At 40.0% G+C, this 25,022-nt stretch overlaps 1 protein-coding gene and 1 long non-coding RNA gene across 2 annotated transcripts in view; both read left to right on the forward strand.

Annotated features, from left to right (window-relative positions):
• Positions 1-4,175, forward strand: part of LOC127623318 (E3 ubiquitin-protein ligase arih1-like) — a 37,705-nt gene extending 33,530 nt beyond the window's left edge. Inside the window, exon 14 of the mRNA XM_052097727.1 lies at positions 119-4,175. Coding sequence (XP_051953687.1) covers positions 119-203 — 85 coding nt within the window. The 3' untranslated portion in view covers positions 204-4,175. The remainder of the gene's footprint in view (positions 1-118) is intronic.
• A 15,087-nt stretch (positions 4,176-19,262) lies between these two features.
• Positions 19,263-20,896, forward strand: LOC127623279 (uncharacterized). The gene is made up of 3 exons (XR_007968045.1): positions 19,263-19,396; positions 19,563-19,626; positions 19,939-20,896. It is a non-coding gene; the product is annotated as an uncharacterized LOC127623279 (long non-coding RNA).
• The last annotated feature ends 4,126 nt before the right edge of the window (positions 20,897-25,022 follow it).

The following is a 25,022-nucleotide window of genomic DNA, read 5'->3' on the forward strand; positions in this document are numbered from 1 at the left end:
CAGAAGCACTTTTAAAGGTGGTGCTTGGCAAATGGGCTATTGAACTTGATGTGAACAGACCCTTAGTGCTAAGCCAATTCTTTATAAAAAGCCACCTTGTGATGCTCCTTGTGTGCAGATACTGTGAGAGCAGACGGAGAGTGCTGCTGCAACACGTACATGAAGGCTATGACAAAGACCTATGGGAGTACATCGAGGATTGAGGCTACATCTCCACACCACTGACTCTTGGAGGAAAAACTCCTCCCACTAGAGTGCTGATGCAATGAAACAGAGCAGCACGGAGCCTCTGCTGCCTTCTCCCTGGCGAACCACCCTGCATTGCATAATTTCCCATTTTTTTTTTTGTTTTACGAAAAGCATAAGAGTAAATTATATTTAAATTAAAAAGAATATAAAAAAAAATTACATGTGCTACAGTATTGTTAGCAGCGTTGAAGCACAGGATTGAGAAATCCAACAAAAAGACAACATTTTGCTTGTTGTAAAATCTTGCCCTTGAAAATCTTTCCCCTAATTTTCAGTTTTGTTTATGGTTGTGTTCTGTTTGACTTTATTTTATAGTGTGTGTGTGTGTGTGTGTGTGTGTGTGTGTGTGTGTGTGTGTGTGTAATGGATTTCAATTTCAAAATGGCTTTAATAATTCTGACCATGTCTGCCTCGAGTGGCGAAATCTGTTTGGGTTGCTGAATGTTGACTGTAAGGAGGTGACTTTTGGGTTTCAAAAATGAGCAAAATAGAAAACAAACAAAAAAGGCAACAAATTGGTATTTTTCAATTTGTAAATATGCATGGATGTTAAAGAGTAAGAGTGGCATGTGTTTGCATCATTTTTTCAATATATTTATATTTACACATATATATATATATAAAAAAAAAAAACAAGTACACTTGAAGTCAGAAGTTTACCGGTACATACACCTTAGCTAAATACATTTAAACTCAGTTTTTTTCCACAATGCCTGACATTTAATCATAGAAAATATTCCCGGTCTTTGGTCACAAAGGATCACTACTTTATTTAAAAGATTTGAAATGTCAGAATAATAGTAGAGCGAATGATTTATTTCTGCTTTTATTTCTTTCATCGCATTCCCATGGGTCAGAAGTTTATGTACACTATGTTAGTATTTGGTAGTATTGCCTTTAAATTGTTTAACTTGGGAAAAACATTTTGGGTAGCCATCTACAAGCTTTTCACAATAAGTTTCTGGAATTTTGGCGCATTCATCCAGAGAGAACTGGTGTAACTGAGTCAGGTTTGTTGGCCTCCTTGACTTTGTTGTCCTTAAGCCATTTTACCACAACTTTGGAGGTATGCTTGGGGTCATTGTCCATTTGAAGACCCATTTGCGTCCAAGCTTTAAATTCCTGGCTGATGTCTTGAGATGTTGCTTCAATATATCTACATCATTTTCCTTTCTCATGATGCCATCTATATTGTGAAGTGCATCAGTCCCTCCTGCAGCAAAGCACCCCCACAACACGATGCTGCCACCCCCATGCTTCACGGTTGGGATGGTGTTCCTCGACTTGCAACCCTCCCCCTTTTCTTCCCAATATAACAATGGTTATTATGGCCAAACGGTTACATTTTTGTTTCATCAGAGGACATTTCTCCAAAAAGTAATATCTTTCTCCCCATTTGCACTTGTAAACTGTAGTCTGGCTTTTTTATGGTGGTTTTTGAGCAGTGGCTTCTTCCTTGCTGAGCAGCCTTTCAGGTTATGTCGATATAGGACTCGTTTTCCTGTTGATATAGATACTTGTCTACCCGTTTCCTCCAGCATCTTCACAAGGTCCATTGCTGTTATTCTGGGATTGATTTGCACTTTTCGCACCAAACTACGTTCATCTCTAGGAGACAGAATGCGTCTCTTTCCTGAGCGGTATGATGGCTGCATGGTCCCATGGTGTTTATACTTGCATACTGTTGTTTTTACAGATGAACGTGGTACCTTCAGGTGTTTGGAAATTGCCCTCAAGGATGAACCAGACTTTTAGACATTTTTTTTTTATGAGGTCTTGGTTGATTTCTTTTCATTTTTCCATGATGTCAAGCAGAGATGCACTGAGTTTGAAGATAGGCCTTAAAATTAATCCATAGGTAAAGCCTCCAATCTGAAGCTAGTTGGGTAATTGCCTAGAAGCTTGACATAATTTTCTGTAATTTTCCAAGCTGCTTAAAGGCACAGACTAAACTTCTGATCCAATGGAATTGTGATATAGTCAATTAAATGTGAAACAGTCTGTCTGTAAACAGTTGCTGGAAAAATTATTCATCTCATGCACAAGTAGAAGTAGATGACCTAAATGACTTGCCAAAAGTATAGTTTGCTAATAATAAATCTGTGGAGTGGTTAAAAAATTTGATTTAATGACTTCAACCTAAGTGTATGTAAACAACTGACTTCATCTGACAATTTGCTGTGTAGATTTGATTGTTTTCCCCTATATTTTGTCACCCCTTATAGGAGGTTTGGACTTGACATATGCTTGTCTTAAATCAGGAGTCCGTGTCTTTCCCTCCACTCTTCTCCCTTGCTCCACAGGGCTGACCAGGTCTGTAGTCTGCCAAATTAAGCAGATTATGCCATACCATAACTCTAAAGCTTTGAGAGCTGCAGGCTTTATGGTTGGAGAAAATGGGGCCAGTATAATTTAGAGCTTTAGAGTTAAAACTTTTAAAGAAGAACAGTGGTTTCCTCTGCTCTGCCTCTTTTGCTGTCATCCTCCTTTTAGGTAGATTTAGTATCGTTATATGATTTTTAAGAGTTATATGAATAATTTCTGAGAGCCAAATTGAGTGACATTCACTCATATATCCTTTTATACATTTTCTTTTGTCTCTCTGAAGTTCATTCTTCCCAGACCCGGCTCGAGGTTGCACATAGAGTAAATTGTACTCATGGACCTGTTGAGCTGCTTTCTTGATAGCTTATTTCAAATGTTTTGAATTGAGCCATTGACAAACAGGGTTAGGCATTTTCCACATTATCGATTTTTGCACACCGCAGAACTAGTTGTCGGAAGCCATTGTTATCTCTGCTATATCACAGTGAGACTCCTTGTTGGTTTAATTAATTTTGTGTACAATAACCATGAATTTGCACCTGAAATGGTTTCCAAAGGGCCGTTTGAGTCATGATATAGTTTGCAGGGAAAATATGGTGTAACCTTTGTACTGTTATTTGGAATTTGTGTACACTTGTTCATGCAAAACTACAATTATGTGTGGATACACCGTGACTGCCGTTGAAGCACTGAGTCCCCCTTTGCAGGCTTACAGTGATGCGGTCCAGGGATAGACACAGGTGGGACATGCACACAGAGTCATTGCAGATCACAAGTTGGAGTATTCAAACAACACCAAAGTGTCAATTTCAAACTAATGAATTTGTTTCCCACTTTCTGGGCCAGGTGGCTGGACGTGCGGCACACAAATAATGGATTTTTCTTCCCTTTGTTTCTTAAAAATCAGATGATAGTAAATGTACTAAAATGCATTCTCTTTCTGAGAATACAGTCACAGAGTCATTTTGTGTTTGCCTATTCATCTTTCGGCATTGTGTACTGACGATTGCAATTGTTTTTTATGTAAACAGTGTTGAGATGGTCTTCCAGATAAACATGCAAAATTTTGACAACAAGTTTCATACAGGCATAATGCAGAACAATAAAATAAATCCCTTTTTTTTGTAAGACCCCACAGCTTCCTTTCAAATGGGAATGCACAGCATGATCTGTAAAAATATGAATGGTTGTGCTACCCCTGTGTACAGCTTAGTGTGTGTGTAACTGTTCCCTCCAGCTGGTTTACTTCTTAGTTATGCCTATTTGATCTGGTCTGGTATTCCTTGCAGATCCCAATTTAACATTTACAGTAACAAAAAGCAGCTATTCTCATTTGGTTTAGACATCCAAAAACTTTTAATACTTTTGTAAATTTCTTTATGCTATAATTTTTATTATTATTATTTGTTATATACATAGTGTACAAATGTGTGAAATAAATAAAAATAGTTGTTCGTTTTGAAGAATATTAAAGTGCAAAGTGTTCCTCTAGTTTGATTCCCCCCCACCCCCTTGTGCTTGTTAAAGGGGCCATGACATGAATAATCAGATTTTCCTTGATCTGTTAATATATGAGGTCATTTTACAATAAAAAAAACATACTGTAAGTTTCAGAACTCACAATTTCCTCACAGCAAAAAGAGTATTTGTTGAAACCAAGCTACCAAAATGACTCATTCTCTACTTCCTCCACATTGTGATGTCATACTGTGGTAGATATTTGCATTTGCCTCCAAAAGAACACATCAACTTCCTACTTTACCTTATTCCTTCTGTAACCCCGCCCAGTAGTGGTGAGCAGTGAGATGCAAAGACAGAGCAGGTCTGTCAAGTTAAGAGCCAATCATAACAGTGGGTGTTTTCTGTCAAGTCTTAAAGAAGAAGCAGCACCAACACCTAGCGTTTCAGGGTCACGATGATGGTGGAAAACTATGTTTTACAAATATATGAGGTTTTTTTTTGGGGTGTGCAAAAACTTTAATAACATTATAAGTGAACCTCAAGGAACAAAATATTAATAATAATAATAATAATAATAATAATAAAAAGGCATGTCATGACCCCTTTAAGTCATTTGGATTGTCTTATCTATGTCATATTGCCTTGGCTCATTTTGCAGTGGCTACCAGTTTAATTTCTGTTATAAATAAAACAGGATCTCATCAAAGGGTCATGCGGTCAACAAGAAAAGCTCATACATGTATGACACCACATACTTTTCTATGTAATCAAGTGCAGCTCCTATCTAGTTGAATGGTGAAAGATCGAAATCTCCAAAACGATTTGTCAAGATTACGATCAAAGAACATATTTAAAATTAGCAGTAAAATATGCCAGCACTGCAGGGGCGTCGGACTGGGGGGGGGTAAAGGGTACCGAGTACCCAGGGCCCGAGGCAGGGGGGGCCCCTTAGAAGTCAGTTTTCTATACATACATATTTGGTACGGGGGGCCAGCAAGATGGTTTGTACCTAGGGCCCAAAATTTGGTGCTACGCCCTGCAGCACTGCTATCATAAATTGTACTTTCCCTCAGATCACGCTGAATAACACAAATGTCACAGGCTTGTATAGCTAATGCGCATGCGCGTTCTCAAGTTGATTTACAGACCTGTAGGTGATTGGCACTTTAATTTGTAGGGCGGGACTTCCTTTCTACATCCAGTTGTCATGTCTAGAAGGTATCCCTCTTTCGTCAATTTTACGATATTCTACAGATTATACAAGGCGTTTCAAATCGCATAGCAACGATGAGCGCTAGTAAAAGATTATTTTAAATGGTCTGTTTTGATAAATAGTAGTTTTTTCTTGTTCAAAAGCTTGTTTTCTGAATGTGAACTCGTACAAATAGTTCTGATAGTTTATAGCCTGGAAAAAAGTGCAGCTGACAGTTTTCATCTACAGAACAGGGTAAAGCTAATTTAAGTTTGAGAAAAGAATATAGGTCTAAAATATATTTTTTCGTTTTATAATTTAATGCTTTTTTTTCGTTTGGTAGTTTATTTGATTTAATACAGGATATTTTGCAGGCATTTTTTCAAAAGTAAAACGAAACAATAATTTAATAGAATTGGGCTGCAAAAAAAAAGCTGAAGTTTTTCACCAGCTAGTGTATTTATTTTTTATTTAAAACATCTTTATGCACAGAAATGATATGTTTTTAGTTCTGTGGGCTAATTCCGTGACAGTCTATTTTTTTTAATGGTGTGGAAAAGAAACTTTAGTAAATAAACAGATGGATACTGCGATTAAATTAATCGCAAACAGTGGCCATTCATTTGTTCAATGTGCACGAGATATTTGCAGGTGAAACTCGAAAAATTAGAATATCGTGCAAAAGTTCATTAATTTCAGTAATTCAACTTAAAAGGTGAAACTAATATATTATATAGACTCATTACAAGCAAAGTAAGATATTTCAAGCCTTTATTTGATATAATGTAAATATATATATATAACTGGATTGCTCATAGAATTCTAAACTGCCAGTAGTAGGTGAAGCTACCGGAAGTACTCTGGCGGCCATTTTACTATTCCCTACCGACAGAGGGCATCGCGTCCAGGGTTGCCAGATTGGGCGGTTTCCCGCAATCCCGCATTTTTATTGCGGGCAAAAATGGGTTTGGGCGGGTGGATAAAAATTGGGCTGGTTTCGGATCAGTTCGGCGGGTTTTTGTAGCCGAAAGATCGGTACTTCAGATCCTTCTTTCAGCGACTCTCTGTTCAGTAGCCTACTCTCACTCACTCACACACTCACACACTCACACACACACACACACACACACACACACACACACACACACTACAGGTCGGGCTGACGTGCCCCCTAAACTCACAACAGACACTCCCTCCCTTCAGCTCACGTCACGCACGCCGGCACTGCCCTCCCCTCAAACACACTAGATTGCGCGGGGTTTTCAAACTTAGCTAGCCGACTGACACTGACAATATGCCAAAGTGGGCAAAATATAGAAAAAGTTACAGGAAAGAGCGGGAAAGAGATCCAGACTTAAAGTCATGGATTGCACCGGGTGCAGAAGAAAGAAAGGCACACTGTAAATACTGCAACGCTGATATCCGTGCTCATTTAAAAGATCTTAAAGATCATGCATCCACCAAGAAGCATAAGGCAAGGTGCCAGCCAACGGTCAGACAGTTAGCAGAGTGGGTGAGTCCAGTAACCCTGACAACAATGACCAGAAACGACGAGAACTGCGGATAGCAACGTACATTGCGAGATGCACAGAACAAAAATCTAAATCACCTCTCTGTATTGTTCCAGAGACATGGCTCTTCTCATTCAGCACTGCGGGAAAAATATAATTTCCGGGTTTGGCCTTAGAATTAATTAATATGGACGTTTTTTCCATATTAATTTGTGAATATTTTAAATATTTAATAAAGGGGCAAAAAGTCATAGACAATGCGTCAATTTTTTTTTAATTATTTTATAAAATAAATATTTATTATATATTTATTATACTAATATATATATATATATATATATATATATATATATATATATATATATATATTTTTTTTAACTGCAGCATTTGCAGTTCAAATTCAAATTTTGGTGTTCAACTTTGTGTTTTAAAAATACAACAACCGTTAATTTTTGATTACAGGTTAAAAAAGGAAAAACGAATGGACGCAAAGTACACGGACCAATGGGTAATTTTAAAACTCGTTAATGATTATCATGTGTTTAAACGAGAAACAAGCCAAAACAAATTTGGGCGGTTTTTTGTGCATTCTCGCGGTTTTTGACGAGGTTTTGGGCTTGAAAACCTTGCTGGCATCTGGCAACCCTGATCGCGTCATGTGCAGCGGTTAACCGCGAAACAACACTCACTTAAGGATGCGGCTAAAGTGCCCACAGGTTGTAATTTATGACTATGTACATATTAAGCACACATTAGTCGTTATCCCCATGTAGAGTGGGCATAACGATCATTATCTTTAATAATCAACAGTAAAAATACAACACCAAAGTGTATTAATACCCCTTTTTAAAGCAAAGTTATCCATCTGCAGATTGTTACAGGATGCAATGTTTCTCTGCCTTCATAGTTTAAATCTGTTGATGCTCATTGTTCATAATGTTGACAAATTATACAACTGCATAATTTGCCAACATTATTAACCATTTTTGACTAGATTATATAGTAAATGTGAACTAATTTGGGGGGGGGGGGGGTGGATATATGTGTGTGTGTGTATATACACACGCACACATATTAATTTACCTTTACTTAATGGAATTATCCATTTGCATTCATTTCTGGAATATGTACATGGGTGATTATATAATTAGGGGTACATTTCAGATCAACAAAAAACTGAAAAAATCATTGTGATTTTCTGCAAAATAATCTAGTTGTTTCCATAATATACCCCCATATTGTTCTAAATTCATTAGTTGGCAAGCTTAAGCTCGAATTACTTTTTAAATATTTAAATGAAAATAAATATTCGATTCATTGTTTTGTCAACTGTGTTACAGACAAAAGTGATGTCATAGAAGACATAAATGAAGTACTACACATATGATAAAACATTTGTTTGAAAGTTCTTGAGTCTATTCACCAGGGGTTTTGAGGTTGTCTGTCTAACTGATTTAAAAAATATTAATTTTAAACTGAATAACGGATATTCTTTGGTATACTATCATCAAGGATGGATATTGTTTCAACATAATTCTCCATTACACTGAATTTAGAGTTATTAAATGCTTTAAATGCTTTATGTAATACTGTTCACTCTAGAGATGTCCTTTTTATCATTTTTATTACATTTTAGCCTACATTTAAAGATTTATGACACAAAAATCACACGTAACACAATTGACAGATAAAGTAACACAGTTGACAGGAGTAACACGGTTGACAAGATGCATTAGAAGAAAAAGAGAAACCTTTCTTTAAAATAAAACCTTTTATTTTGACAAGTGTCAGCAACAAGTAATTAAATATAGCTGCAAGCAGCAATGCGATTCCTCCTCAAAATGGCAAATCATTTAAAATTGATCAGTAGAGGGTTGGGGTTAAACCCTTCCAATGGAGGAATCCAAAAAACATGTATTTCTGTCTGAATCCTAAGCTAAACATTTTCAGTGTACAGGAAAATCCATCATACCGGACCTAATGGATCCTTGAGGCTTTTTGTTTCCAATGAGAAATTAGGTATGTACATTAAGTTTCCGACTAATTTGACAAATTGGGTGAAAATGCCATCAGTTTGAAAATTGGACATTTGAGGTGGTCTGTAAGCCCCCTAAAGATGTATGTGGGCCATTCTTGATTTGTGGGTTCCTGTTGGCCTGTAGTATCAATGTACCAATTTAGAACATTTTTGAACAGAAAATGAGACTTTTGGAAGTGGCCTGTAGCGCCCCTAAAGGGCTGAATGTGGGCAATTCTTGGTTTGTGGATTCCTGTTGGCTAGTAGTATCAATGTACAAAATGATAAATTTTTAACCAGAAAATGGGAATTTTGGGCAATGCCTGTAGCGCCCCTAAAGGGCTGAATGTGGGCCATTCTTGGTTTGTGGGTTTCTGCTGGCCTGTATTATCAATGTACCAAATTAGAACATTTTTGACCAGAAAATGGGAATTTTGGGCATGGTTTGTAGCGCCCCTAAGGGTGAATGTGGGCCATTCTTGGTTTGTGGGTTCCTGTTGGCATGTAGTATCAATGTACCAATTTAGAAGATTTTTGACCAGTGACTTTTTGAGCTATTGAGGCTAAAGGAGAATAATAATAATAATAATAAAACTGTCAATTACAATAAATTCCCTCCTATCAGAGGAATCTAATTAACTCTCTTGAAACAATGGAGAAAACAACTTTAAAAAATTCTGTTAATACTTAATTAGTCTCAATCACAAAACAGACTATAAGTATGAATCTCCCTGTACAATTTTGACTCTCTTCTCTGGACTTTCTTCCTTCCAGCAATTCTCTGTCTGATATGATACACAAAGCATTACTTCATTGATCATGTGTTTTCATTTATGCTCACTGGACAGAATTAGGATGACCAGCAATTACTCTAGTCTTTTTCACCATAATTTCATAATCAAATCTATTGTTAAAACTATTTTCTGCATGTTGTTCACAAAATCTCTACCTTGACATCAGAGGCTGTGGATCAACTTCAGGACTCAGAGTAACCTGGTTATCTATCACTTGCTTTCTCTCTCTGGACTGGTGTTGGGCTTTTCTCCAATATGCTTGTTTCCTTCTCTTCTCCCTCTCACTTAAATCTTTCACTGTCTTCACCTTTCCTAGCTTTTTTGTCCTCATGCCACGCACGTCCTTCTGTGTTTCTGTAAATACGCAGCCCTTCTCTCAGGATCAGCATCACGCTGAGCCCTGTACTGGCGCTGCTTCTCAGCTGTGTAATAACAATAGTTTTTATCAACAATACTCAATATAGGCATAAACTATGACAAGAAACCCAGCTAACATTGTCAACCGTGTTAATCCCTGTCAACTGTGTTACACTTGATGGGTAACACAGTTGACAAGTAACACAGCTGACATTTCTTCCATTTTAGGATCTTGTGCTAACTGTAGACCTTGAACATGTCCCCACATTACCTTGATCAACTCGTGTTTTTATACATTTTCTCTACATTTTTGTAAATATAATATCTAAAGTAAGTACACAAGACCATGTTGATAACACGGTTGATGAGCAATTCATCTACTCTATGTGTAGACTATAATAATGATTACAAATTGAAGAGGAGGAGTAGAAACTTAGCACACTGTATTTAAAATTCCCGCCACTGAAGGATGTGACATCACATGATGTTGGACATGTGACTTTGGAACAAACCACTGCTGATTTATAGGGGTTTGTCAATGGGTAACACAGTTGACAAAGATTTCTTGGACACACACAAAGTTAATAATTTAATAGATATAAATGAGTGAATTAGTTTTTAATATACATTTGCCTTGTTTTAATGATTATTTTTAACAAATAATGATGAAAATAATATATAAAAATATATATTGCAGTGTTAATTTGAAAGGCAAAACTTGACTTTTAGCAAATTGGACAGCACAAAAATGGCAATTTCCAGTACAACATATGCATTTTCTCCTAATTAACTTATGGAACTGGTTTACTTTTCTGCATGAAATAAAGAGAAATGTGCCCAAATATAAAAGTGATCATTGCTTGAAGTGAATATTCAGGGAAAATGATAAATACAACCCAAGGACTTGAAATGTACCCCTAATTATATAATCACCCACATACCAGCGTGTGAGAATTTAATTATTTCAACAATCCCCTGATCTTTTAAATCATAATTAGAAATAAGTTTATTGACATATGCACACAAGGAAATCATACATATTTATTTGTTCAATAACAAAAGCTTCCAAGTACACACAAAAATTGACTTAAACTGAACAATACAATAAAAATTTGCAGATATGTGGGAACAAATCTGCTAATGGATTTAACAACAATCCCACATTATTCAGCTTTCAAAAGAATGGTATCAAGACATGCCATCAGAGCTAGTGGCAACAGTTCTCCACCGGATAGCACTTTCTGTGCACTACCTGTTTATTGCACTCAGTGTCGAGAGCTCTTCCCAATATGAACACACTGATCGACATGAAGTCCTGAGGTGGATTTATAAGACCGTTAGACAGCGTCCTGAAAGTCTGCAAGACAGCTGAGAGATTTCTTCAACAGCACACACTCACAAGGCCCATCTCTGTCCCCACAAAGGTTCTGGATCTACATGGTGGTTCTGCATTCAAGGAACTTGAGGCAAACATGTTCAACCTAGAACCATACAACAATCACATCTTCATACTCAGTGCATTGCAGCAAGCTGCACAAACATCAGCCTCCACTTCATTGCCAAGGAAACATGTGCTGCATCATACTCCAAACGGTATCATACTTAAAAACGGTTTAATCAAATGCAAGTAAACGGGTGAGTTGCGGTTTTTCTGGATAAAAACAAAAATAACGTTTACATTTATCAACCGATTTCAGTGGTTCGTACATGGTGTACAGAAAGATCCATCTCTAGTTATTTAAACTCTCGATAGTTAGACTTATAACATTTTATTTGTCATGTATTTGGCTTTTTAATCTTGGATAAGAATTGTGAAGACCCCCATACTGAGATATAATTTAATTTTCATATTAAATGAAATAAAGTTTTCTTATTGTGGAAAAAACATTTTCTGTCTTTAATCCGATTTTAGCTTCTCTTGTGCTTACAATTGAGCTATTGAGAAAATAAAACAAATCAGCAAATCACACATCACACATGCAGGTGCTTTCTGTATTTTTATAGCACTAAAATATTGGATATTTACAGATAGATACTCCAAATATACAATAACAAAGATAACTGATGGATCCTTTATGATAATACATATTATATGGACGGTCCAACTACAGTGCAATGCAAATAGTAAATATAAGATAAAGTGAGAAGTAATAGTAAATAGTTTAGTGTATAGTCAATAAAATAAACAAACAGTATACAGCAAATAAAATAGTAATGAATAGTATAATTATATAATATCATAAGTACAATAATATAATAATTATAGGTAATAGCATATACGTATAATACTATAATAATAGCAATAGAATATGAAATATTAATTACAGAGTCAATAAAAATTAATAAGTTAAATAGTGACTAGTACAATAATTTAACACCGTAGGCTAACTATTATAGATTGATAAATCGCAAGTGGTATAATATAATAATAGCAAATACAATGTAATATTAATTGCAGAATAATATAGACAATAATAAAAATAGTAAATTATTCATTTCACTGCTATCCATCAATCATCTATAATCACTCATCCTTTGTTGGGTCACAGGGGGTTAGAGCTAAAATATTTTAGATTTTCAGGAAATTTACTTTATAATATAAAATATAAATATAAGATAAAACTATACTATAAATCATGTCAACTCACGTCTCAACTTTCACAGCTCGCAAGCAAGCTATTTTAGTCTGACTAACTCCGGTGGCCAACTAACGTTACTATTACTATGTAAGGGTTAATGCCCGACGAGGTGTCCATTGTCAGGTTGTCTTACGAGAGGTTCTCTCGTATTGAGTAAGCTAGCTTACGCTACGGGAAAGATTCATCTTTTCTGAGATATTGAAGCCAAAAAATTATCCTTAATTTTTGTATCCATTGTCAACGCAGCGCGGCAGCTGCAGACCTTGAGCGGGCTAGCTAGCGAGCTCATAGGTTGCTCTGTGGCAACTGCTGCAGCCTATAGACGAGCTTGGGCGAACTCGCGATCCAATGAGAGGCGTCCGCGCTCACTGCATCAAAGCCCGCCAAAATGGGCGTGACTAGAGTGCATATAAGCGTAGTTCGTAGGCTGGAACCCCGATTTTCATCTCTTCAGCGAAGCTCTTCGCATCGCTGACCTGGAAGCCGCGTCGCCGTTCGAGGGGCATCAAGCAAGCGTGGACAGCGCTAGAAGAAGGCGGCCGTCTCAGCCACCTTCAGCCATCCTGCGAGCTACGCCATCCGACGACGTATCCTTTTTATTCAGCAAGCTAGTTCTTACGAACTATTCACAAAAGAGTACGAGCGTCTTTTTCAAGATGCCTCGTTCCACTTGCGCCTCATGTCGTGCCCTTCTCAGCACCGGAGACCGCCACATCATCTGCGCTCTCTGCCTGGGACTGGGACACGCAGAGCTCGCCCTCAATGAGGGCAGATGCGATTTCTGCGAGGAGCTACCGATGTCGACCCTGCGGGCTCGACTCGAAGCGCTTAAAGCAGAAGCCGCCACGCTGCCTACATTCCGCCGCGAAGAAAGAAGCGCCGCTCCCAAAGGCTGCCGGAAACTGTGGTTGAAGCGACTGCCTCGCCGGAGCCTCTCCCTTGAGCATCGTTTTCACCCTCCCCGCCCCCCCGGGACGCGCAGTTGCTGCCATCTCGGATGACGAGGCGGAGGATAAGGGCTGCTGTTCCATCATGGCTTCGGACAGCGAGGAGTGGTCAGGCTCCCAAGCCTCCTCCTCAGCCCAGGAATCCAGCAGGACCCGCGCCAGAGTCGAAGGGGAGTTAACACGCCTCCTCACACAGGCTTTCGACCGCCTCGGGCTCGAGTGGTCACCGCCCCCTGAGCAGGCACCCAACAGACTCGATGGCTGCTTTCTTCAAAGCCATCGCCGCTCTACACCCGCGGCCTGGGCCGCTCCCTTCCTGCCGGAACTACACACGGAGCTTGCAAAGTCGGTGGAGCAGCTCCTTTTCGGCCAGGTCCCGTTCCCACGTCTCCACTTCTCGCGTCGGTGGGCGGCGCCACCGAGAGGCTACTCCTCCATCCCCGGTCGAGGACTTCGGTAGCAGCACACCTTTGCCCGCCCTCCGCGAGATGGCGGTCTAAGCCTGTGCTCCTGTCTAAGGCCTGCAGAGCGACTTCCGCCTATGTTGGCCGCGCCTATTCCGCCGCCGGCCAAGCCGCATCTGCTCTGCACTCCATGGCCGTTTTACAGATCCTACAAGCGGACCTTCTTCGGGAGTGGGATGAGAAAGGCAGGCACCCAGAGGCTGTTACTGATCTACGAAGCGCGACAGACCTCGCCCTTCTCGCTACCAATGCTGCAGCTCAAGCTCTAGGGAAGTGCATGGCCTCGCTGACTGTGACCGAGAGACACCTGTGGCTAACGCTAGCCGACATGGGAGAAGCAAAGCGCTCCACGTTCCTCAACGCACCGCTCTCTCCGACCGGTCTCTTCGGCTCCGCGGTGAGTGGCATTGTTGACCGCTTCTCAGAAGTCCAGAAAGCCACTCAAGCCATGAACCTCTTCCTGCCGCGTCGCTAAGCTCCTCTGCAGGCCGCTCACGTGATCAGCCTCCTGCACGAGCCTCTTCACAGCGCCCAGCTCAACAAACTCAGACTTCTCAGCGTCGACAGGCGGCCGCCCTCGATCGCGACTCAGACAGCCGCCGCAGACCGCTGCCCCCAGCGGGCCTCGATTTAAGGTAGCGCTGAAACCAGAGCAACCGAAGTCTTCCTAACTTTGTTGAACAAGCGGCGGCTCAGTCCGCCGCGGCGGACCACCGTCAAAGCTTTGCCCCTGTCAGTCCCCTTCTCTCAGTCTACTACAGTGGTGAATTTAGCAGCCAACAAGCCGGTGACACTGCCCGCTTGCCTGCACTCAAACGCCGTTTTACGGCGACCCAATAAATCTTGTAAAGAGCAAACATGTCTTATGTGTAGAACATGTGCCCACAACCCAGTGTTCACCCCTACACACAAGCATAACACATTCCGTGCCCCTATCAGAGCACGCTCGCATAAAGCGATTACTGAACCGCTCGAGCGTCAGAGTCAATGAAAGCCCACGAATGCGTCGCGCGCCCATTCTCTGGCCGCTCTGTCACACGACCAGCCCTATGTGTAGAAAATGTGCCCACAATCCAGTGTTCACCTCTACACACAAGCACTACATGTCTCGTGTCCCCACCAGAGCACGCCCACATAAAGCGGTTACTGAACCGCTCGAGTGTTAGAGTCAATAAATGCGCCCACGAATACGTCTGGCGCCCATTCTCTGCCCGCTCTGTTACACGGCCAGCAAACATTCCTCTGTGTGTAAGTCCCGTGTCCATGACTATGCTTAGCATCAAGTAACAGATGTGACTCTTTCCCCATTCTTTCCAATCGGAAGTCACTCACAAAACAGCCTGTTCATGCTGTCTGCGAGCAATCATGCATAAACACACTAAACGCAGCTCACACATTTTGTTCAGCTCTGTGTGCGGCAATCAGAGCGAATTGGCCATTCACCCTCTAGCATTACGCTTCAAGCTATTCCAGGGATATCCAAGTGGGTGTTAAGCACAATACAACAGGGCTATTTGCTACAGTTCGATCGCCGCCCTCCTCGCTTCAGAGCTGCTCGAAACCACTGTGAACACGGAAGCAGCGTGCATGCTTCGTTCAGAAATAGCAAGCCTTCTGTGCAAAAGGGCCATAGAAAGTGCCACCCTCTCTGAGCGAGTCGGGGCTTTACAGCCGTTATTTTCTTGTTCCCAAGAAAGACGGCGGCCTCAGACCCATATTAGATCTCAGGGATTTGAACAAGGTGCTTGCAAAAAGACCATTCAAAATGCTTACAATCAGGAAACTCCTCGCGCATGTGCGCCAGGGGGACTGGTTTATTTCTCTCGATCTGAAAGATGCATACTTTCAGATTCAGGTAAGTCCCCATCACAGGCCATTCTTGAGATTCGCCTTCGATGGCCAGGTTTATCAATACACCATCCTCCCATTCGGCCTGTCCTTAGCACCCCGTACTTTCACGAAGTGCATGATGCGGCGCTCGCACCCCTGCGGAGTCAGGGTTTGCGAATTTTGAACTATTTGGACGACTGGCTGATTATGGCACAGTCACATATGGAGCTTCTGTCTCACAGAGCAGTTCTCCTCAGCCATCTGAACAGTTTGGGTCTTGCAGTCAATTGGACCAAGAGCTCACTACAGCCCAGTCAGACAATTTCCTTCCTTGGAATAGAACTAGACTCCGTGGCAATGACGGCTCGCTTATCTACACAGCGCGCCGTGTTCAGCGACTAGCCGCATCTTTTCAGATGAACAGCCTCACGCCTCTGAAGAAATTCCAGAGAGTGCTAGGTTACATGGCCTCAGCCGCAGCAGTACTTCAGCTGGGTTTACTGCACATCGCCCGCTTCAGCATTGGCTAAACACCAGCGTCTCGCCGGGCTTGGGCCACAGGCCGCCAGCCCATCAAGGTGACTCAGACCTGTATATCAGCTCTGTAGCCCTGGACAGTGGCCGAATGGTATCAGCGGGGAGTGACAATGGGAGCTGTATCTCGCCGAAAAGTCATCTCCACAGACGCGTCCAACACGGGTTGGGGCGCGGTCTGCGAGGGCTCTCCGGTTTTCAGCCTATGGTCAGTTCAGGAAAAGGTCCTTCACATAAATTGTCTGGAAATGATAGCGGTCGAGTACACGCTCGTGCGCTTTCTCCCGGTCATTCAGGGTCACCATGTCCTGGTCCGTTCGGACAACAGATCTGTGGTATCCTGCCTAAACTGTCAGGGCGGTGTCAGATCCAGGAACCTCTTCCATCTGACGAAACGCAAACTGAGTTGTCCCAGTGCCACCTCCGCTGCGTGTCGGCCGGTTCACACCTCGCCGTCGTCCATTAAAACCTGACAATGGACACCTCGTCGGGCATTAACCCGCTTATACCATGGTCACTTGCCAAATAAAACATTTTTAAAACATTAGTTTATATTTTAATTAGGCTAAATCTAGTTTTTACAAATAATAACTTGCCTGACAGTTTATTTAGCAACCGGAGATATTTATAGTCCGCTCAGCTTGTAGAACCTTCAGGTTCAAAAATGCATTTTTTTTTTCATGAAACACAAAGGTAGGCATAGTTATTTTTTTATTACACATAAAACAATTAATCAAACAACAATCAAACAAAAAAAACAATTAGTTCTGCGCTCCAGCGATTTGCGCTTATAGAGGGCAATAAATTAATCAGATCAAAGAGAGGGTCATTTGCCTACATGCTAGCTTTTTTATTTACAATTAATTTCAACGTTTCCATTTATAGTGCAATTTGAAAAAGTCAGCCAGTCAGACATAGGGGCCTTAGAAGGAGGATCCACAAAAGCTGGGTACTGCCAATGATGGGCACTTGATGCAGACGGTACGTTGCTCCAGCTTCATCTCTCACGGACTGACGGAGCCCAGTAAGCCCGCAGACTGCTCTCGCATCGATGGCCTGTCACCGACATTATTTGACGGCTCTCCAGTCCAGCATCGGAGAGTCGACCTACAGCGGTGCTTCGGAGGCTGTGGTTAGTGTAGACCTTCGAAAGACCCACCACCTATGATAATACGATGATGATAATAATAGTTATAATTATAATAAAAGTAGGTCTACTAGGCCTAATAACATAAATATATATTGACATAAATTGTAAATACATCTTCGCTGATCTTTTTCATCATGTTCCCGAGGTAGTGGATACCCATCGGCTCCCGGCTGTACCACAATAGTATCCAGCTGCAGACCCGCAGCACCACCAGTTTCAGAACACCAGCGCCAGAACCTGAAGTGAGGGGCGGAGCTTACGTTCTAAACTGAGTAGCGCCACCTAACGTTTTGGAGAGTAGGCTACACCACCAGTTTCAGAACCCCAGCGCCAGAACCTGAAGTGAGGGGCGGAGCTTACGTTCGAAACCGAGTAGCGCCACCTAACGTTTTGGAGAGTACTTTGCTTTTATTACAAACGAAACATCATACTTTATACGTATGTTATAATGATACATTAAGGTACAGTACAATAAGCACTTTAAAACTTTGATCTTGTGTAATATAATTGTATATAGTTATCCGTTTCATTGTATTATGAGAGTTACTTCCTGATCATGATGGTGAAAAAAAATGCTTGAAACTTATGGGCATTTTATATAAAATATACTTTATTTCACGAGAACATGTGCAGCATGCATTTTTCTTTATGTAAAATAAAACATGTCAAAAAACTAAAAAAAGAGAGAAAATTCAGCATAATTTTAAAAGAAACAATAAAAATATATACAACAAATGACCAATTCACCCCTAGGCCCATTTTATCATGACAATCCTGTATAAATTAAACTTAAAATGTATCAAATGAGGAATTCACTCTCAGGCCCATTTTGTCCTTACATTCTTGCTAAAATAACTCCATGTCATCCCTGAACACAAAATGAAATAGAAAGGGCTCTCTGGAAGCTTCTGACTGTTCCAGGAGATTGTTGCGGGCCTTTTCCTTGTGGTCTTCATTCATTCGAAATGTCTCTACAAGAGATGAAAGCACCACACAATAATGTCAAAGTAAAAAAAAAAAAAAAACCTCAACTATAAGGTAATATTAACTCACAAACAATGCATATAACAGAGGAACGTGGAACAAACACTTTAACACCTTCACAAGATGTCTTCAAAACGTCACCGCAAGGCTCATTTACAACACGCAAAAATGTATCGAACGTATGACAACATATTCAAGCTTCATTAAGATGATAAAGTTATGCACAAATTAAATATTTAGCAGATAAACGCTGAACTTAATATATGCGATAATTTTTCACAACATGATGTCTAAAACGTTACACAAGTCACCATGCTCTCCGCCATGCTTGTCTCATTGTCAATAACTCCGCCCCTCACTTCAGGTTCTGGCGCTGGGGTTCTGAAACTGGTGGTGCTGCGGGTCTGCAGCAGCTGGATATGTCTCGGCTGTACCACACTTCGGAAGCGGATGTCACGGTGCGCTTCGGATGGTGGTAGAAAGCTTTTGCGTCAGATGGACATTTGGACACATAGGACGTGAAACTTTTTACCGGACACAGCGGATCCCCGGGTCTGGCAAACATAAAACCTCGGAAGTTTTCCTTATCTGGGTCATTCGGATCGTTGTGGTTTTTGGTGTGCGGATTGTAAGCCAGGGTGACAAACTCAACCCCATCCTCGTCTCTCTGGACTTTAAAAGACTGCATGGAGAGCTCCCGGTTGCCCTCCCTGCCACGCCGAGCCACAGCTGGATGTCAAACCAGACTTTTCTGACCAGGCCAAAGGGGCGTATCGGGAGACAGTACAGGTGAATTCTTTATGATTTCAAGATCAGACCACTGATCTATATATATAACTGGATAGCTCATGACGTCACAACAGTGAAGCTACTGCGCCGCCATCTTGGTATTCCCTAACATTCTGTACTCCTATGTGTCTCAATGGGAAATCGTCTGTTTTGGTGAGTAATTTGTACCCATCCAGTCACATTAAAACACATTTCTTATGTCTGCATACACTGTATCACAATGCAATCTTCCTAAATATGTAATTCATTATTTATTTTGACTTTAATTTTCCCCCTGCTTATTCTAAATGTGAGCGTGTTATGTTACTCTTTATTGCAGCAGCATTACGTTCAGCGGTGCGCGTGCGTACGTGTTTCAATAGAAACAAGTTTAAGAAACTGAGGTAAGATATCAGTAGACATTTTCAAACATATTTTTTGCAGGCTTTAAAGTTTTTATTCTGAATACATAATTATGTTTTGTAGCTTTTGTTTACGTTGAACGTGCATTGTGGTTATTTTCTTAGGATAAATGAATATTAGCTATGCAGCTAACGTTAACTTAGTGAGTTATACTGTTATTCATTGTGGTTATTTTCCTAAGTCAGCTTTTTTGGTCAAGTTGAATATCTAATTGCAGATCAACACCGGTTACATATGATAAATATAATGTGGGCTTTCATTAATTCTCTGTGTGTGATTTGTACTTTTTGCAGTGCAGGCCTGAATACGCTCCAGCTCACGGGCATCATTTATAAAGTGATCAATTGGAATAGACGAGGAGCAGGGCTGGACTGGTAATCTGGCCTACCGGACATTTTTCCGGTGGACCGACAAACTTTGGGGCCGATCAGGGTGGACTGGCCATCGGGAGAACCGAGCGGGTCGCTGTGTCGGCCGCGATAATCTAAAACGAGCCGCCGCGTTAGCGAACACTACCTCCCCCCCCAACAACTTTTTGACAGTTATGTCAAATCCCGGGCCGATTTCTCTTTCCAGTCCAGCCCTGAAAAGGTGCACATGGATATTGTTGAAGTTAAACAAGGTAAATTTGCCGTTTGGATTTCAATAAACATCGCACTGAATGCTAGATAAAACTGGAATTGGTTTGCAACAGGAGGAAAAGCTGTATGAGGAGTCAGCCTGGCTTCACTGAAGAGCTGTTTTAACAGAGTAAAAAATATTATACTGTCTGTTTTTATTTGCAGTGAAGATACTTTTGCAACATGCAGTATAAGTCTCATAAAATTACTGTGTTTCAGATAGTTATAACATTTAATATTAATAGAAAAGTTGACCCAAATATGTAAATTCTGTCATCATATACTCAACCTCATGTCCTTCCAAATCCATGTGACTTTCTTTTGCAGAACCCCCAAAAATGTATTTTGTATTCCATATAATGAAAGTAAATGGTGAGCAAAATAGCTTGTTTTGGTCACCAATGGCTTTCATTATATGGACAAAAACATTTTTTTAAATGTCATCTTTTGTGTTCCACAGAAAAAGTCATACAGGTTTGGAAGGACATGAGGTTGAGTAAATAGCTGTGCGTAAGGTCTTAAGTTGGGGTATAAAGTTCAAGGCTTCAGTAACTACTAGTTAGTTTGCAACTAAGTTGGTGCTTAATTTGGTTGCTCCACCTGTTCTTTAAGTCAATTTTTTTTATGTACTTGGAAGCTTTTGTTATTGAACAAATAAATATGTATGATTTCCTTGAGTGTGCATATGTCAATAAACCTATTTCTGATTATGATTTAAAATATCAGGGATTGTTGAAACAATTAAATGCTCACAAGCTGGTATGTACATGTTCCAGAAATGAATGCAAATGGATAATTCCATTAAGTAAAGGTAAATTAATGTGTGTGTGTGTGTGTGTGTGTGTGTGTGTGTGTGTGTGTGTGTGTGTATATATATATACACACACACACACTACTATATGAACTTGTGTGTGTGTATACTATGCTACATTTTTATATTTGGTTCTGGATTTATTCTAAGAGGTACTGTCTAGTTACAATATCAACACAAAGCTAGTCGTTTTTCTTAACTTTAAAATTTGTTGATGTGCATGCACCCCCCCCCCAAATTAGTTCACATTTACTATATAATCTAGTCAAAAATGGTTAATAATGTTGGCAAATTATGCAGATGTATAATTTGTCAACATTATGAACAATGAGCATCAACAGATTTAAACTATGAAGGCAGAGAAACATTGCATCCTGTAACAATCTGCAGATGGATAACTTTGCTTTAAAAAGGGGTATTAATACACTTTGGTGTTGTATTTTTACTGTTGATTATTAAAGATTATGATCGTTATGGACACTCTACATGGGGATAACGACTAATGTGTGCTTAATATGTACATAGTCATATATTACAACCTGTGGGCACTTTAGCCGCATCCTTAAGTGAGTGTTGTTTCGCGGTTAAACGCTGCACATGCCGCGATGCCCTCTGTCGGTAGGGAATAGTAAGATGGCCGCCAGAGCACTTCCGGTAGCTTCACCTACTGCTGGCAGTTTAGAATTCTATGAGCTATCCAGTTATATATATAGATCAGTGGATCAGACTCAGAAATACGTGGTTGGTGAACGCTGGTATCTTTACCGTTTTTTCTGTAACGCTTAATTATTGCTTTAAACACAGCATTACAGGTCATGAATCTAGTGTCAGTTATAATATTGAATTCCCTTATATGGCGGTTGATACCGGCTCTCAGGCTCCTTAGGCTTGAAACGCTGTACTCTCCTCCTGCCTTGGTTGTCTGGACAGCTGCGTAAAACTCCCGCAGGGTCTCATTCAGAGCAGCAGCGGTGTAATTTTCAAAGCTGGAGTCCATTTTTTTTGAACAATAAAGTCTCTGAGTGTATTTACTGCCCATTTCGTATTTTGTTTCGTGTTGATGTCATCTTTTTCGTCTTCTATTTGATTCAATTCTCCCGGTGTTATCTCTTTGTGTCGTTTCTCCGTTTTCTTTACATTTTTTCTTTCTTCAGCAGCATCCCAGTCGTCAAAGTTGTCATATTCTCCATAAATGTTAAAAGAAATAACGAAGTCGCTCATTGTTGTATTAGTAGGCTATGTAATATCTAGGCCTAACTAACGTTAGATGTTTGTTTTGATTGTTAACGGATACTTTGACTGCCTGTTGCTATGGTTACTCACAGCTGTTGTAGGCAGCGCATTTATTTATTAATTTCGAATGGTAAACAGGCAGTTTCACCAGAACTACTTTACTAGGTGTCCTCTATCACTTTTTAACGGACACCCTGCAGCCAATCAGAATCGAGTATTCACCCAGACCATGGTATAATACTAATTATATAACGACCAAATACAACCAAAAACAAATGTTCAGACTTACTTGTGAAAAGTAATTCCCCGAGAACTGTTTTCAATAGTGCGGCGATTTGTACAGCCCCAAGCAGCACGAGGCAGGCATTTTTCCTCAACTCCCGTTATGAGAGAAATGGGAATGTTGCCCTCCGCAATATGGCGGCCCGTTGACGTACGCTCCAGCGGCCAATAGGGCGTCTATGTATTTATTATGTCTATGGTTGGCACTACTAGAACTGTCACATTTGCTGATTGGCTCTATATGCCATAAAGATAAATCCATAATCATGTACAATAAATTGGCTTTCAATACTGTCGTCATGATTAACACAGGCTAACGATTGGGGCAAACTCTGTCATGTGACACTACATTTTTGCGTTAATGACAATTTTATCGACAAAAAAGTGTTTATGCGCTTGAGTGAAATGGAAAAATATTTGTGACATTTTAGCGATAATGTGTGTTTCCATCAGCTTTATTTTGATGTGCTAAAACATTTTTTCGCAAAATAGCTAAATCCTTAGACAGAAACTTAGTTAAAGACAACTTATAAACATTTCAAGACATATTTAGATGTTAAAGATGCTATTCGTCTGCATTATTTCAACTTCATATTTTAAATAGTTTAAATAGCGTGTTTGAAAGCAGAATTCTTATATAAACTGCTACATTACCCACGGTACAACAGAAAGCGCTTCACTAATCGGAGAACCAAGGCCAACGCAGCCCGCGCAATTAGCCTCCTCAATCACGTCACTGACCATCACGTCGGTCTCCCTTTACCATTAAACTACTTATCTAATAGTACAATTCAGAATATTTTGAAACAAACGTAAAATGTACTGTTTCTATACTTATAACCAACAACCTAAAATCAATAGTTTGATATATTCTTATCGTTTTTATTCAATTACATCATATGCAATGCTCCATGGGATTGTAGTTTGTACCCTCGAGAAAAACGGTAAGTACACAATATTGTACCTTTGTCAGATTTTCAAATACTTTTTGCCTCAATATAAAATTTGTAATGTTGTGATTCACCTCGGAGCTGTTTGGTTTGGTTCATGGCTTATAACTCTTTTACAGAGAATTTTATGAGATGCTTGTGCAAAAAAATTAATGGGGAAAAATACTTCCGGATCCAGATGCTGAATAAGTTGGCCTTGCACTACGGAAGCCCTGAACCGCAAGTGAGGAAAAGTTCCCATGCAATTTTTCCGTCCCCATGTTAACAGGTTAGAGCTTTTACACTGCACGCGGATGCAGTCCGTCGATCCGTTCCAGTTGCGGTGCACATACAGCAGTGCAGCGATGGTTTACGGACCGAGTCTATTTTTGCTGTGCTGCACCGCACTGAATTAAAGTGGCAGCGCATTGTTCACATTAAAATAGACATATATTGTCAAGAAACTGTAATAATTTCATCATATGTGCATAATTACAGTTAATGTGTTCTACAGTTACTAAATTACAGGGTAAAGAAAAACAAAAAAGTATGATTATAGTCCCAAAAGTTGCAAAATGCCATCATATATAATTTTTTTACCCTAAAAAAAGACAGTGAACCCAAATGCGTCTCATTCTTCTCCTTATTAGCAACAGATATAGCGCGATAGCTTTTCTTCTGTCAACAACTCAAACTACATGTAAAACAAAGTATCACAATGATTAAAATTAATTTTCATACTGTTTCAATGCCTTAAACAATCTCAAAGTTAACGTTTGGGTTTAAAATCAAAATTCCTTACACATTTTTGATTTTGTGGCACACAGAAACTGCGGCATATGTGAAAGCACTATAGCGTGTGCTGCTCCTGTACCGTATACGCACCGCAGACACCAGAGGTGGGACCAAGTAATTGTTTTAAAGTCCCAAGTCAAGTCCCAAGTAAAGGCAGGCAAGCCAAGTCAATTTACAAGTCCTCAACTTTTAGCTTCAAGTCTTAAACAAGTCATTAGTGCGCTTTGCCCAAATTAGTGTCAGAGTATTAATTACTATAGTAAAACTATTTTTTTTTATCGATATCTAACTTTGTTAGGCTGTAAATCTGCCATGTTCTGCCATAGACATGTATGTTACTGAACCATAGCTGGCATAATTAGTTAACAACTTACTTCTGTCTGTGGATTTTCAGATGCCTCACAAAATTGGACGTTGTCGACGAGGTGTATGTAATTTTGGAACCACAGGTTCTACGTTGCAATCCTTTTGTTGCCTTAAACGCTGTTTTTATTATATCCCAATTATATCACCTTTGGTTTAATTTTTGCTGTGTCCTTGTACTTAAATGCGCACCACAGCCTTCAAAGTTGGTCCAGCTTTCGTGGAAGCTGATTGGTTGAATATGGAGCGTTGAAATGCAGATTTGAAAATCAAATTAATCGTTTATTTGGGAAATTAATCATTGATTTACTGCACATTTTTTAATTATACAACTCTTATCTTTG

The sequence above is a fragment of the Xyrauchen texanus genome, chromosome 29 (genome assembly GCF_025860055.1).
Source record: "Xyrauchen texanus isolate HMW12.3.18 chromosome 29, RBS_HiC_50CHRs, whole genome shotgun sequence".
Classification (NCBI taxonomy): Eukaryota; Metazoa; Chordata; class Actinopteri; order Cypriniformes; family Catostomidae; genus Xyrauchen; species Xyrauchen texanus.